The following is a 16,251-nucleotide window of genomic DNA, read 5'->3' as shown; positions in this document are numbered from 1 at the left end:
GACTGTGACTATTCTAAATAACGTAAGTGATGTTTACAAAGGGACTGAAATCTGTAATTGCAAGTATTAGTGCAGGTTACCTTCAGTCCCTTTGATGTAGCACAAATGCATAGGATTATGAAAACTGGAATAGAACTATAGCAGCAAACTAGACATGTCCATAGATTCATGTGCAAAGCTGTAGGAAGGTTTACCTATCCTAACACCTCTTCATCACCCTCATAAGAGCAAAAAAAAGACATGGATGACATTTAACTGATAATTTGGGATGGCTGGTGAGATTTTCACTTCGGAAAAAAAATACGTCAAACTGGAACTAAAGGAATAACACATCTGCAACAATGGTAAACACATATTACCAGAATGCTGTCATTATCCCCAAAATGTCATTACAAACTCTAGAGTGTGAAGGTTAAAACATAAAGAAGTCCATCCACGTTAAAGTATGGAAACACACAACAACCACACCTTCGCCCAAGCAATGACATGATGAAGGCATGTGTATGCACACCCAGAGAATAACCCTAATCTAACTTAAAAATTCAGTTTAATGTAAGCTGGAACCACAAGTATAAAAATTCAAGGCATCATAATCATATGGCTACTGCACGGCATCACTAACAGGTTGGAAAGAACAGAAGCTTTCAGGAAGGGGTCTGAAACTCAGGCAGTGATGCACTCTGTCCCAGTAGTACTGGCAGCCTGGAGAGAGCTGTTGAAACCCATCCTTGCAAGACCTGTCCCCTCCCACGATCACGCCGTGTCTTGCTCCTCCAGCCGTAGCACCCATCTCCTGAGGGAGGCAGCCTGGGGGATTACTGGGGGTGGGGAATGAGTTTGAGACCCTGGCTTTAGGGCTTGATCCAAAATCCACTGAAGTCAATGGCTTTTGATCCTGTTTGTAAAGCCACACTTCTCTTTCCTGCTATAAAGTGCATTTGTAAGACAAGCAACATCTTTTCTTTGATTTTGATGATAGAGAATTTTTTGTATTTGGGATTTAACAAAGTAATATACAAGCTGAACAAGGAAAAAAACCTCTATTTCTTGTTGCAAAGGCCACCTAAACCCTCCTATGCAGGGTGGATGGATGGTTCTGGAAATGGATTTGGTGGAGGGGCCTGAGTGGAGAAAAAAAGTGGGGAGCTGGTAAAAACCCAATTGGTAATTACAGAATAAAAATGGGTTGCCTGCACTGTACACTTTTATCTCCCAGGTAGTCCCAGACGTAAAAATAAAGCTGCACCCTGATTAGACCCTTGTCAAATATTCTTCTCTAGTCTGGCACCCTGGGGACCTGACAGGTGCTGAATGGGAGAATTTACCAGACCATGGGAGGTCAATATTGTCTAGTTCATTATCAACACTTCTGCTGCATACTGGGCTCTTACAAGACAATTATGGGTAAATTACAAATAAATAACAGCACAGAACACTGAGAGCCACGACTGGTGGCTGGAAGCAAACTTTATGGGATCACAGGAAACTTGGCCACACCCGTAGTAAGTGGTCGTTCGGCTAACTAAAACCATGCCAGATAGGAGAGTGCCAGACTAGAGAGGGTCAACCTGTATTATGTATACCTTTAAAAAAAAAATCTCACTTTTTAGATCTCTTTTCACGTTAGCTATCACAATGATGGGACAGAATTGTTTGTATATATTTTAATTCGCGTTCCATATCTTGGGGGACAAGATGTATTAGGCCCAGAGGCCCCTTGCTGGAGGCCTCATTAGTTCTACCACTCGGTGTTCCAGAAAGAAGAAGTGGAGAAGTCTCCCACTCTATTCTCTGCATCCACTGACGGATATTTCAAGAAACAGCCAATCACGGCCCAGCAGGCTCGTATAAAAAGAGCCAGAGTCAGTCAGTTGCTACCTGAAACTAGAGGAGAAAGAACCGACTCTGGGTGGATGAAAAAAATAGCAGGACCAAGGACAACTCTGTGCTGGCAAGGACTGAGTGACCAAGACAGAGCTCCTGGCTGGCTGCTGGGACTGAACATAAGATAGCGCGCTGGCAAGAAAATATTTAAAATGTTTCACCTGCTCTAAAGCTCTTGGTGCCAATTCTTATGGTTTTGGAATCATATTCTCTTACCTTTTCAAATGTGTTTGCACCTATGCCTGACCGACAGAACCTGAATAAGATTTCACCTATGACTGATGTTTTTTGATGGGAAGAGGAGAGTGACGGTTAAAATCTGTATGTTGCTCCCCTGGCACAATAGAACTTTTGACAAGAAGGGTAAAGCTTATTTATCCAACGAACAGAGCTTTTGCAAGGGCTGGTTCAAGATTGTAGATATCATGACAAATAAAAAAAAAACATAACAGAAAATAACCCTAGGAACAGGAACTTAAGATCATGATAACTCATCCACTTTCTGCTTTAAGTGCAAGGCACGTTTCTTTGGCCTTGCATTCTCTAACATAAACATATTGCAATTTCTGTGTGCATACAGATATAAACAAAACTTAAATTTTATGCAATGGAACATGTATTTGTTGATTTCCGTTCTCTCTCTCTGTCTCTCTCTCTCCAAAACAACTAACAAAAAAAAACCCCATTCCGTGGCATGCACTTCTCCATTACGAAGATGATAAGTGAACATACACAACACAGGTTAGTCAAATTACTGAATGCATTACCGGAAGGTGCTCAGATATGGTGATGACAAGTGCAATATAAGAACCAATATAGAAGACAATAGCTATCAATAAATAATATACCATACCAAATCGGTAATTGTAATGGCTGTTCCACCACTGGAAATGTTTTTGTTACGTACCACTAGATTTCCAATCACCATGACCATCATGAAAACAATAAGGCACATAGCTTGGCCGGCAACTTCCATACAGTCCCACATAGTCTCTATCCATTCTCCACATAGCACTCGGAATACAATCAAGAAAGAGTGGAAAAAGTCTTGCATGTGCCAGCGTGGAAGTTTACATTCTTCCGAGATCTTGCAGACACATTCCTTGTAGCTTTTACCAAACAGCTGCATACCAACCACAGCGAAAATGAAGACAATGATGGCCAGCACCAGTGTCAAATTTCCCAAAGCCCCCACTGAGTTACCAATAATCTTTATGAGTTTATTTAGTGTGGGCCAAGATTTTGCCAACTTGAAAATTCGCAACTGGAAAACAATAAGGAAGCATTATTAGTAATAACAACAACAAAGCTGTAGAAATGTACTTCAGACCTCAGACTGAGTAGTCACTTCATGCAAAAAAATTTTTAATATCTTTATGGTTTCCATTAATTTAACATTCAATTACTTCACTACCTAATAACTCACACACAGTAAGGTCCTTTGGAAGTCCACAAAATGCAACAGACTTATAACTGACCCTTCATTCTCCTGTCTGCTACAGAGATTGAAGACATTTATCCTGCCCTTACCCAGATTGACAAAGCAAGTGGAATGCCAATGAATATAATCCGTAGGGCTAGAGAATACTGAGCATCACAGGCTATTAGCATCATATAGGAAAGGGGTGGAGAGAAAATAGAACACATCACACTAACAGACTAAGGAGACATTTTACGGGAAATTTCCCCAAAACACCTAAGATTAAAAAGATGCTGATTTGAGTAACAGTCTTCAAGCAATGTAGAAAAGGTCTTCAAAGGCATAAGTCTGGAATTAAAAGCTAAATACAAACCAGGCAGTATTTATAGACTTGAAGAAAAATCCCTTGTTATATCTAATCCCTGATCCAGCAAAATTTAATAAAAACAATTGATTAAATCAATTTTTATTCTCAACTACAAATGATCATGTTACATCAGACAGAAAAAAGCCTCAGACAATGTCTCAGCAGCTCAATCATAATTCTAAAAATGAATTTTTCCCTTAAAATACACAACTGCACTTCACTTCATAAAAGTTAGTTTCTTAAATATTTAATGTTAAACTTTTTGTAAGTTTAGTAATTGGGCAGCAATCCAGGATTTGACATAAAAAGAGTTCTAGTCCTTTGACATAATGGTATGACATGAAGATAAGTAAAAATTGTAAATAATTACTCCCTATAGCATTTCTTCTTTGCATCTTTGCCAAACACACAATAGTCAAGACCTCAGAACATAAATGTCCTATCAGTTAGGTGCAATGATAATAGCAAGTGGGACAGTAAAACAGTTATTATGCAGTCCTGTTAAAGCAAATTACTCTGTAGTTACCACTTCCTCCATTTGAATTACTGTTTTACTGGTTCTGAAACACAAAACCGCATATATTACTTTGAAAGAATAATGTAAATAACTTTTGCTAGACCTGTACCTAAAGAAGTGAAACTTTTGGCACTTCAAAGCTGACAAACTTGTAGAACATACAAATTCTGAATTTGAAACATAATGCATTAACTTTAACTGTACTTTATTGTTTATTAATATATTTACCAATCTGAATGATCGGAGAACTGATAGTCCATCCACATTTGAAAGAAAAGGTTCCACCAAACTAAGGGTAACAATAATCCCATCAAAAATATTCCAGCCTACTTGGAAATAATAATAGGGATCCATTGCAATTATCTTGAGAACCATTTCTGCTGTGAAGATGCCTGTAAAAACCTAAACAGAAAATGTATGTATTAGTATGACATAGCTGTAAAATGAGTAAAATTAGAAACAAAGGTTGAGCAATAAGTGGTATCTTTATCAGAACAAGATATCAGTGATAAAATTAATAATCTTTTAAAAAGTAATGTGCAGAAAAAAGCTGAGTATTTATGGACTACAGGATTTTTTTTTTAATACAACAAGCACATAGTTCACAAAGCAAACTTGTAATAGCTGAATTTTAGCTGAGTGTGTGGGTAAAACATGGAACCCCAACAACATGACTGTGTCTATTTTAGTACATCTTACAATTAGATCATTCATACTCAGCTATTATTTTTAGTGGGTCTGTTCAGTGAAAAATTTGCATCTTGGATGCCTACTTCGTGGATGTTGGACAGACACACTATCACAGAAACTTGTGACAACTGTTCACCCTCAATCTTTTCCTTCTTAGACTTAATCCCTCTCCTGTATTTTAGGCTCAACCTGACTACCTCTGGCTTCTGTATTTATTAGTCCAAACGCAAAGAGAGGTGGCTGTACTCTGTCCAGTTTGGTTCAGGGACATTCAATTCATCCTCAGCAGCTACAGAACTAGAGCTGAAAAAATTCCTGACACATGGTGACAATTTACAAAATATAAACACTATGGCTATGTCTACACTTGCCCCCAGCTACACGGCATGCCAGCACTGCAAGGTTTGACACTCTGAAGTTGCCGCAGGGAGAATTAGCCTAATGAAGTGCTGCATATTCATCGCAGCAATTCATTAGTATTCTCCGATCAGGCTGATTACCATGGTGCCTTCGAAGAAGGGGGCAAGTGTAGGTAAAGCCTATTTGAGATTCAAATCATCCAAATCAGAGCATCTGTGCATGCTCTAAATGGGCATTTGATTTCAGCTATTTTGCTGCCCCCCAATGGCTTCTCACAGTGAGCAAAGATAGAACACAAAACCAAGACACTACATTTCCTCTAAAAATCAAATAGAGGTCGGTAATTCTAGAAAACTAACAAACACAGGATGAGAAGGCAAACGTTTGACTATATATTAGGCAATACTCTTAAGGAAACTATGTAAAATTCACACCTTTTTGTTTAATGGATCTGTCTCTTGTGGGTAACCAGTAAGATTTATTTATTTAAACAGGCAAATTTTACTACTCTTCCCTCCTGTTGTGAAAGAATGAATTAAGGTTCTCTTCTTCCATGATTCATAGAATCCTTAACTCTTTCTAGTTGCCAAAACTTTATTTATGTCAGAACTAGAAGTAACACAAACTGACTTTCAGATCTCTGTTGAATTTGTAGAGTGTGCATGTGTGTAACCTGATGGCTTCCTGTTAATCTGTAACTGAGTCCCTCTTGTGGCCTGACATTGTTCTGAAGCACCCAGCCTCTGTTTCCTTGTCAGGGAGGTAATAATAAGAGTTCCCTTTGGTAGCTTACAAAGAGAAGCCCACCACTGTGCTTTACACCAGCATTTTGCTCTTTAACAGAGCCTTCTGTAAAAGTACTTTAAAAGTAATTTGTAGTGTCTTATCTCAGAACCCAGCCAAAATTTAAGTCTTAACAACAAAATGACTCTCTCTCGGGGGTGCGTGTGTGCGTTTGTTCATTCATTCATTCCTGCCTGCTTTTGAGAGTTTTCTGATATTTTGCCTGCTTTTACAGTCTCTTCCAGGGCTCCCTACCTAAAATGAGATACAAGTATCAGAGAGGCAGCCGTGTTAGTCTGTATCTTTGAGAACAACAGGAAGTCCTGTGGCACCATACAGACTAACAGATATCTTGGAGCACAAAGCTTTCGTGGGCAAAGATCCACTTCATCAGATGCATGACTCATGCATCTGTTGAAGTGGGTCTTTGCCCACAAAAGCTTATGCTCCAAGATATCTGTTAGTCTATACGGTGCCACAGGACTTCTTGCTGTTCTAGAATAAGATACATAATCCTTTCTCTCTCTCTCTCTCGAGCTCTCAGCCTGTCCTTTATAATGGAATCCCATGATTCCTCTACTTGTTTGTTCCAAGCTTCTACACCTTAAGGGGGAAGAGCCAGACTGTCACACTGCTGTAGACTGGCCAAACAGATGGACAGACTAAAACTCACACACCCAGGTATGCATGATTCTCAAAAATTCTTAACTCATTTAAGAATAACACCCACTGATTTTCTTTTCTTTTCTTTCTATTTTTTTTTGTAAATCCTACCAAACAGCTCATACTTGTAACCTATGCAAACATATAGAAATCACACCTCAGAAATGCCTTTTCATGCCACTTTTCACAATGTAAGCATCTCTTGAAATTTCCTTTACAAAATAAATCAGAAATGATTTCTACTTTAATGAGAAGTTGTATTCACCTATCACAACACATTTTAACAGTCTTACCAGGTTTCCTACTGAAAGCACATTGTGGAAGTGTGTAGTCATTGGGTAATATTCCATGGCCATGAAGACTGTGTTTAACACAATGCAGATGGTAACAGCAAGGTCAACAAATGGATCCATCACAATCAAACTAACAATATGTTTTATTTTCAACCAAGGAGCCCAACAGTCCCAGATCAAGAAAGTGTTGGCAAATTTATACCAACATGGAGGGCACTTTTGCCTGGATTCTTCAAGTTCTAGAGGAAGAGAAACATGCAACAGCAACGTGAAGACAAATACTGATGATATTTTTTATTTTTATACATCAATTTAAGGTTTACAAGTAGGAAAAATGTTAATGAAAAGAATGGGATGAAATATTTAACACACCTTTACATTTTTAAGCCTAGCATAGGATTTGGCATGAGATCTGTGAGTGAGGAATTGAGTCATTCTAAATGAATGAATGAAATATTAGAATCAGGAAAACAGTATCACAAATGGGAATATCACGGGGTGAGATGCTTCAATGCTCACAACAGGAACATGGTGATGGGTTCAAGAGCTAGGCTAGAGAAATCTTCCTAGGTTTTGGGTACACAGAATTGGAAGAGGAACAAAAAGAAAAGAAAAGAAAAAACAGAAATGGAGTCCGGAAGAATTGTCTTATAAATTTCTTTAAGCAAGATAAATTTGTTTTCTTTTGAATTTCTCTTTTCTGTTTTTGTTAACTTACTTAATTTCAAAAGGTTCTTTCATTCTTGGACTAAACTATTCCAAAAGCAGGCTCCAATACTGCAATCTATTCAGAAATATCACTTACTTACTTATAAGGGGAAAGAAACAAAATAGAAAAATGGCGCTGGATTAACTTCACAGACATTTTGTAAACCTTTCAAACTATTCTGGGGAGCTGCAAAAACCAGTTTAATTTCACTAACATTTTCCTCCTATTGATTTCATCCATTATTTTTATTTTCAATAACATTTAATTAGTAGAAACAAAATTTTCCTAATTAACAGGACTGTTGTGCTAGGTATTAGAAGTAGATCTCATCCCATGTCAATAAGTAGGCTAAAAGTGGGTGACCAATATAAAAAAAGATAAGTTTTAATTATTTCAAGTATTTTTCTTACCCTCTACTCCTCCTGTCATTTTCTCGGTATCCAATTTTCACTATGTTCATTTCTTTTTAATTGGCTATTTCTTCTCAGTTTCTCTTTTTACAGTCTCCCCAATGAAAACTATAAGCCTCACACCTTTCAAATAAGTCTGAGGTCAAGCAAAGTAAAAAACAAACACAAAAAATGCAAATGGGTTAATGTAAACAAACCTTCCATTGTGTTTGTGATTATGCTGGCTATACTCATTGCTCTCTGCCTTATATTTGGCTCTTCCAGCAAATCCATTGATATTTTATAAGAACTTGATCTCCTCTTCTTTACTTCTATTCCTGTAGGGGAGCTCTGCAAGTTAGATACACATATGTTATACTTCAGAAACACAGTAAACAGACACCAGGATATGTCTATAACAAATCTGAGCTCCAAGGAATTCATGCTACATGCACCTTCATATCTATGCCATGTATTAGGTCAGACTTTTATTTGTAAGATTATCCTAGCATATTCAAAAAAGTATTTTTCAGTTACTTCCAAAATTACTTCTGGACACTACTAATACTGAGAAACTACACAGCACCTTACATTTTTAAATGCTACACAAACATTAAGGCTGTGTCTATACTTGTATTCTTCTTTCGAAAGAGATATGCAAATGAGGCAAATCAAAAATTCAAATGAAGTACAAATTTGCATATCGTACACCTCATTTGCAAATTCTTATTTCAAAATAGCTTCTTTAGAAAGAAGAAAACCAGTGTAGACACTGCTCTTTTGAAAGCAAACGCCATCTTTGAAAGAATCCTTCATCCCTTTTTTCGGGAAAGAGGATTCTTTTGCACATGGGGTTTACTTTCAAAAGAACAGTGTCTACACTGGTTTTCTTCTTTTGAAAGAAGCTATTTTGAAAAAAGGATATGCAAATGAGACATTAGATATGCAAATTTGTACCTCATTTGCATTTTCAATTTTATCTCATTTGCCTACCTCTTTTGAAAGAGGAATGTAAGTGTAGACACAGTCTAAATAATTAATTCTGAAATCAACATTATTAATCCCATCTGGCAGATGGGCAAATTGCAACAGGAAAAGGTTAAACAATGCGACCGAGGTACCTGAGCAAGTTAGTGGCAGAGCTAAAACCACATGATCTGGCGATTTCTAGCTCCAAGTTCCAGGCTTAGCACACTAGATTAAACTATCTCATTTTACCTGCATTTCCCAACTGGGCCAAATTGCACAACATACATGGAAACTAAAATCTCATGTAATCCAACTTTAATGTAATTATTTTTCTTCTCCACTGAAATTTGTGAAAAAGTTTTTCTGTCAGTCTATTATTGCACCCATGAATTGGGCTCTGTCTCTGTCACGGAGGTTGAAGAAGTCAAGGAATCTGTATTTTTCCCAACCTCCATGACTTGTGCAGAAGCCAGTGTGGCTGATCCCAGGGCTGCTTTTGGCATGGCTCCCCAGCCAGATGCGCTGATGATGCTCAAATATATTGCCATGGGGCCAGCTACAGAGGCCACTGCTTGGGAAGCCCAGCCGGCTTGCCACAGGGACCATCCAAGCAGTGGTCAGCAGGGCAGGCCCCAGAACATGTAAGCAGTGGGCAAGCAGAAGCCACAGCAGTTCAGCAGCTACTTTGTAGCTGTTTGAGAAGTGACCATAGTAGTGGTGGCTGAGTGGCCCCAGGGCCACCTGTACAGGTTGCTGCTCAGGCAGCTCTGGGCAGGGGACTCCAGGGACTGCCTGAAAAGTGGTCCTGGGGGCTGTGCTGGGTAGGTGGCCTGTGTGGCAGCTGGTGTTGCTGGTCTCTGACCTCTCCCTTGAGCAGCACCCTGCTGACCCCTGCTCCTCAGCACTGTGTCTCCTGAACAACTAAGATTGATTCAGGGGTATCCACTATAGTGTAAGTAATGGACAGGTCATGGACTGTGAATTTTTGTTAATTGCCCATGACCTGTACGTGACTTTTACTGAAAATACCCATGACTAAATCGTAGTCACTCAAGACTGATTCTCCTTATGAGACACTAACTGTAAAATGTACCTAATACTGTATCCATTTTTTATCAGCTAAGATTCAATTACCAATAAAAGTCTGACTTAACTGAGCCCAAGCATGCCAATTTATTTTTTAAGTAATGAAGAGTAGAGAGGATGAATATTGAAAGTAACAGACTAAAGGTATACCTGTATTTGCAGACACACTTGGAAAAATATGTATAATGAGCTGTGTGTGTGAAAGCATTTTGAAAATTTCTACACTAAATACTCTACGAAAACAAGAGAATAAAAAGAAATGGAGAGCATGATAAGGCTCATGCTGAACGGATACAATTCTCTAATGGTCTAATTTTCTGAATGAATAACAATACTCCATTCCAAATTCATGTCAAATGTACAAAATATCTGTGGACACTACAAGCTGTAATTTATTGTTCTGTATTGTTTGAAATCATAGCTGAGAGCATGTGCTGATTTTCCCAAGCATATGTGGTTTGAGAAAATGCATAGATTCTGGCATTTGGGATGGAGCCATTACAGGTTGGGTTTCATGGTTACATTGTTCTAACTATGATCCTGTCTCTGTCTCACACATGCACAAGCTACACATCTCCGTCCATCCCTGCCCAGATGGCATAAAAGCGCTCCTCCTTGGTTTCTGGATCCTGGGGGAGGATCCTGTTGGTTTGGGACTCTACCTGTTGGACCTTAGCCCTGTTGCTGCCTGTAAAGATTGCCTTTGACTACCAGAGCAGTGGTTCTCAAACTGTGGGTCACAGCCACATTTTAAAGCCACATTTAATACGAGGGCTGACTTAGACTTGTTGGCATGCAGGGGTAAAGCCTGAGCCCCACTGCCAAGAGCCAAAACAGAAGCACAGGGGCTTCAACCCTCGGTAGCATGATCCAGATTACAAGCCCCCTGCCTGGAGCAGAAGCCCGAGGGCTTTGGTCTCTCTCCTTGCTCCCCCTCCCGGTAGCAGAACTCAGGCTTCCACACCCACTCCTGAGGTGGAGTATTAATTTTTGTTGAAGGGGTTGCACTGCAATGAAGTTTGAGAACTCCTGAACTAGACAAATAATAGGATAAGATTCTCCAGAACACACTGTGCACTAGATCCATTGTTCATCCTGCCCTCCCCATTAAAATCTGGCATGCTTCTAGGCAGAGTAACCTCAGTGTGAGAAATTTAATCAGAGAATTTTCAAGACTAGAACTTCTGGATCTTCCAATAAGATCCTGAAAGCTTGTGGGGGTGGTCTCTATGTGTCAGAGTTCACTGACATGGTAAAAGAGAGGAAAGTCGGGGCATCTAAGAACTTTGTCAGGGAACTGAGTCAGAGGGAGTTTGAGTGTGAAGGAAATAAGTGGACATAACGGGGAAAAGGGAAGGAAGGGATACACCAAGGCTGTGTCTACACATGCCGCTTCTTCTGGAAGCGGGATGCTGAAGAAGTGGCATGCTAATGAGCTATCTGGAAGATGCTAATGAGGCAGGGATGCAAATTTTCCACACCTCATTAGCATATTGGCACATGGTTTGGAGTCCAGCAGATGCTCGTCCATTCTCTGAAGTACACATGCAGACACGCGGCCTGCGGGGATCTTCCGGAAGGAAACCCTCTTTCTGGAAGATCCCGGCGGGCCGTGCATCTGCAAGTGTACTTCAGAGTCTGGACAAGCTTCTTCTGGACTTCAAACCATGTGCTGATATGCTAATGGGGGCAGAAAATTTGCATCTGCGCCTCATTATCATCTTCCAGATAGCTCACGAGAATGCTGCTTCTTTCAGAAGAAGCGGCATACGTAGACGCAGCCTAGATGTTTAGAAAAGCAAAAATATCTAAATTTAAGGTCCTGAAACAGAACTAAAAATAACGCATTTTTCATACTACTTTATCCTTACTTTACATACAATCACATTTTGCACATTCAGGAAATGTGGTATTTCAGTCTATTAGTTTGAAGTGTGTTTGCAAGTACATGTAGTAAATTCCAGATGAATACATTATATCATTTTAGACCTATTTCATTTTTATGAAAGCTATTACAAGATGCAGGACCATTCACAGTTTTGACATCCAGGGATCATTCCCAAAGGATCCCATTCTGGAGAAACACAGGCCAGTGCAGTAGCAAAACGCCCTCATGCCTAAACTGTTTAAAATTTCCTTACATTGTCATCAGTAGTTGCTTTATCTATTATCACCTCTGGCAGAAGCTGTCCAGTAGGCGACAAGAGCGATGGCTGTCCATCAACCAGGGAAACCACTCCACTGCAATCCACAGTACTTTGCATCTTTCCATTCAGTGGACGCCTCCTGGACGACCTACTGCTCTGACTAATGTTACTATTGTGCCGTTTGTGTCTGCGTGGCACAAAAAGAGAACCTCTTCTGCTATCGTTATCTTCAAAAATGCTGTGTTCATCATCAGCAAAGTCATTTTCTGATCCTACATCCTTTAAGCGATCTCTGAAGCTGAAAAGACTCGTTTTGCTGTTGCGCCTTGGGGAAAACAGGGCATCACGAATACTCAGCAAAGACTGCAGGAAAACATAATTAAACTTCGTTGAAAATTTTAAAAATTTAAAACACACAGAAAAGTAAAACCAGTTTACACAGCCTTGAAAGCCTTCTCAAACAAGATTTAAAAGAAAGTAACAAAACCCTAACATTTCCAGAGAAAGAGTACAAACATGAGCATCAGTGATCGCTGTTCATCTGATTTGCTAATTTTGAACCAAAAGTAAATTATTGGAAAAACCTGAATTAAGCTATGTTACCTTTCATACTACTCTGGGTACCTAGTAAACCAAGATTTCTGGAAATTCCAGAGGCCTATTTGTACTTTGCATCCAGGAGATGAATACCTGGCTGGGCAGATGGATATAACCAAAAGGACTTTAACTTCCTTGACCAGGTTATATTCTGGGAATAACTGCTTCGTGGAGATGAGGTCCGCCTATTCAGCCAGGGGGAAGAGTGGTATCTCTGAATACAGATTAGCTAACCTAATGGGGGGGTGGGCTTTAAACTACACTCATCAGGGGATGGAGACAAAATACCCCAGGGAAGTCCAAGATATGGAAACCTGGGAAGTCAGCATCAGGAGGAGCATGGATGGTTGAAAGCAGGGACAGGAAAGAGAGAAGAGGGAAAACAGTAGGGAAATCACATCAGTGTCTTAGATTTCTATATACTAATGCAAGTAGTATGGGGGAATAAAACTGGAAGATTCCCATATCTGAACCATTCTTTTTAGGTGACAAATCTAAGGAACTGTCTGAGATAGAGATGTCATTTGAGGAAATTTTGGAACAAACTGATAAACTAAATAGTAATAAGTCACTAGGACCAGCTTCACCCAAGAGCTCTGAAAGAACTCAAATGTGAAATTGCAGAACTACTAACTGTGGTTTGCAAGCTATCCTTTAAATCATCTTCTGAACCAAATACAGAACAGATAACGTGATGCCAATTTTTAAAAGGGCTCTAGAAGTGATCCCGGCAATCACAGCCTGGTAAATCTAGTATCACGACCGGGAAAATTGGTTGAAACTAACAGAATTGTCAGACGCAGGTGAACATAATTTGTTGGGCAAACAGTCAATAAGGCTTCTGTGAAGGGAAATCACACTTTACCAAGCTACTAGAATTTTTCTGGGAGCCCGGGGGCGGGGCATTGGAAGAGATCAGTAAGCATGTGGTCAAGAGGGATCCAGTGGATATAGTGTACCTAGGTTTCCAGAAAGCCTTTGACAAAGACAAAGTCCCTCACCAAATGCTGAAAATGAAAGTAAATTGTTATAAAGAGGGAAGGTTAACTGGATTGATAACTGGTTAAAAGACAGGAAACAAAGGCTGTGGCCACACTAGCAGGTCATTTTGAAAGCGAATTCGAAATGAGGGGTGATTTCAAAACGAGCAGCAGAGTGACTACACACAAATTGCTTGTTTCCAAATCAACTTTGAAATAAAAAAGCGTTCATTCTGAAGATGTTATTCCACTCCAGTGTTCGGAATAATGCCTCATTTTGATGACTGTATCTAAATGAAATGTGTGTTGTTGCTCCACCCACCACCATTTCAAAATGAGACGTCCTCCCCAGGACCCTGGGCATCCGCAAAACAGGAAGGGTGCCCTGTGGCTGAGATCCAGGACCTGCTGGCCATCTGGGAGAGCGAGGATGTTCTGCTGTAAATGGAGGGACGCACGTGAAATGCGGCTGCCTTCGCCTGCCTCACTGACAACCTGGCTGCAAGGGGCCATCCCCTCCAGACACCCCGATCAGGTCCATTCAAAAGTAAAAGAGCTGCGGCAGGCTACACGAAGGTGAGGGACACAGCCCGGCAGTTGGGGGCAGTGCCCACAACCTGCCCCTACTTTGCAGAGCTCCACCAGCTGGCCAGCCAACACATATGTCCGTAAACTGTCCTTGGGCATCCACAGTGACCTGGAGGACAATGGAGTGGTAGCCCTTCCGATTGATGTAACATCCTTGGCTGTGTGGTGGGGCCAGGTAGGCAATGTCCAATATGCCAATGCAATTGGGGAATCCCAGATGCTGGAACCCGGCCATGGCAGCATTCACATCCCCCAGGTATATAAGGTGGCGCAGGAGGATCCTGTTGATGGCATCGATGACCTGCATGGTCTGGAGGGTACGGGAGCCTGTGAGTGTGCAGCAGCATGTGGGGGGATCCCCTCCCTGGCCCTCCTCTTGAGGCCCCTGCTCTAGTCATCTGCCCTGGGACTCCCCCTTGGGGCCCCCTCCATGGGACCTCCCCTGGACCCTCTCCTCAAGATACTCACCCTGGGACCCTCCCCCTGAGAACCCCCCCTTGAGGCCCCTTCCCTGGCACCCCTTCCTCAAGACACCCACCCTAGGACTGCCTTGGGTGCTTGGCCCCAGCTGACTTACCTCATGAAGGATGACACCAACAGTGGCCTTCCCCACCCCTAATTGGTGGCCAACCAAGCAGTTGCTGTCCGGGGTGGCCAGCTTCCATGCAGCAATGGCTACTCTTTTCTCCCAGGGGAGTACAGGTTGCATGCAGGTATCCTGGTGGCGAAGTGCTGGTGCCAGCCTTGGCACAGCTCCATGAAGGTGGTCTGGGTCATCTGGAAGTTGCAGAGCCACCGCTCATTGTCCCAGTTCTCAAGGACAATGTTGTCTCGCCATTCCTCACTGGTGGAGTACCACCAAAGATGACGGTGGGCCTGCGGACGCAGGTGCTCCAGATGCACCATGGGGCGGGGGCCACCAGAGGGCAGCAGCGTGGCAGGCAGCACAGAGCCTGAGGTGGCACACTGTCAGGATGGCCATCAGGCTGGAGACATCCCAGGACATCCCCATCGGTGAACTGCTATGGCTCCAAGCCAGGTTGCAGGGTTGGAGCTGAGCAAGGCTCTGCTGGTGCTGTGCTGGAAGTCACATGCTGCAAGCAGCCTGAGCCCCCAGAATGTGCCCAGAGGGGTGGGGGGGTGTTTGGGAGGCGCCCCTTAAGGGGGCAGATGGCCAGTGCTCCAGGAAGGGCTTGTCGGCCACTTGACCCTTCCCTCCCCATTTCCGGCCCCATTGTTTCGAAAGGAGGCCCTGGGCTCTGTAGCCACTCCATTTCAAAATGATGGGGGGGTCTCTTCGATGTTGCAGATCGAAACATCGATCTGTGTTTTCTTTATAGCCGCTTCATTTCGACTTCATTTCACTTCATTTCGAAGTGATGGATCTGGATTACCTGTTTTGATGTCACTTGCTAGTGTGGCCTCAGCCAAAGGCTAAAATGGAGTGCTGTCCTCCAGGGGCTTGTACTTGGACCAATCCTGTTCAACATATTCATAAATAACCTGTACAAAGGGGTAAACTGAGGTGGTAAAATTAGATATTTCAGAATAGGGACTGGTAGACAAGGAAAAGGGTCTATTTTGAAATAAGCTATAGTGCATTCAGGGGCTCTAATCCAAAATAGCTCTATTGTGTGTGGATATACTATTTCGAAATAGCTGAACTCTATTTTGATATGCATTTTGTTACTCTAAAATTACACTGCTGTGTAAACAAAAAAGCCTATAACAACAAGAATGAATAATCTCTGGACTACCTTTCAGAGATACATTAAAGCACAGATTCAGCGTTTCTAGATTTGGGTAAAT

General features: G+C 41.4%; 1 protein-coding gene across 1 annotated transcript in view; it reads right to left on the bottom strand.

Moving 5' to 3' along the window:
- Positions 1 to 16,251, bottom strand: part of LOC142017126 (sodium channel protein type 2 subunit alpha-like) — a 188,215-nt gene that overhangs the window by 78,793 nt on the left and 93,171 nt on the right. The window contains exons 12-16 of the mRNA XM_075001783.1: positions 12,272 to 12,640; positions 8,294 to 8,426; positions 6,978 to 7,216; positions 4,417 to 4,590; positions 2,792 to 3,148 (exon numbers count right to left, since the gene is read on the bottom strand). Of these exons, the coding sequence (XP_074857884.1) occupies positions 2,792 to 3,148; positions 4,417 to 4,590; positions 6,978 to 7,216; positions 8,294 to 8,426; positions 12,272 to 12,640 (1,272 nt within the window). The remainder of the gene's footprint in view (positions 1 to 2,791; positions 3,149 to 4,416; positions 4,591 to 6,977; positions 7,217 to 8,293; positions 8,427 to 12,271; positions 12,641 to 16,251) is intronic.

The sequence above is a fragment of the Carettochelys insculpta genome, chromosome 8, assembly GCF_033958435.1.
Source record: "Carettochelys insculpta isolate YL-2023 chromosome 8, ASM3395843v1, whole genome shotgun sequence".
NCBI classification, from domain to species: Eukaryota; Metazoa; Chordata; order Testudines; family Carettochelyidae; genus Carettochelys; species Carettochelys insculpta.
Note: the sequence above shows the minus strand (reverse complement) of the source record. Positions and strands in the feature narration are given on the sequence as shown.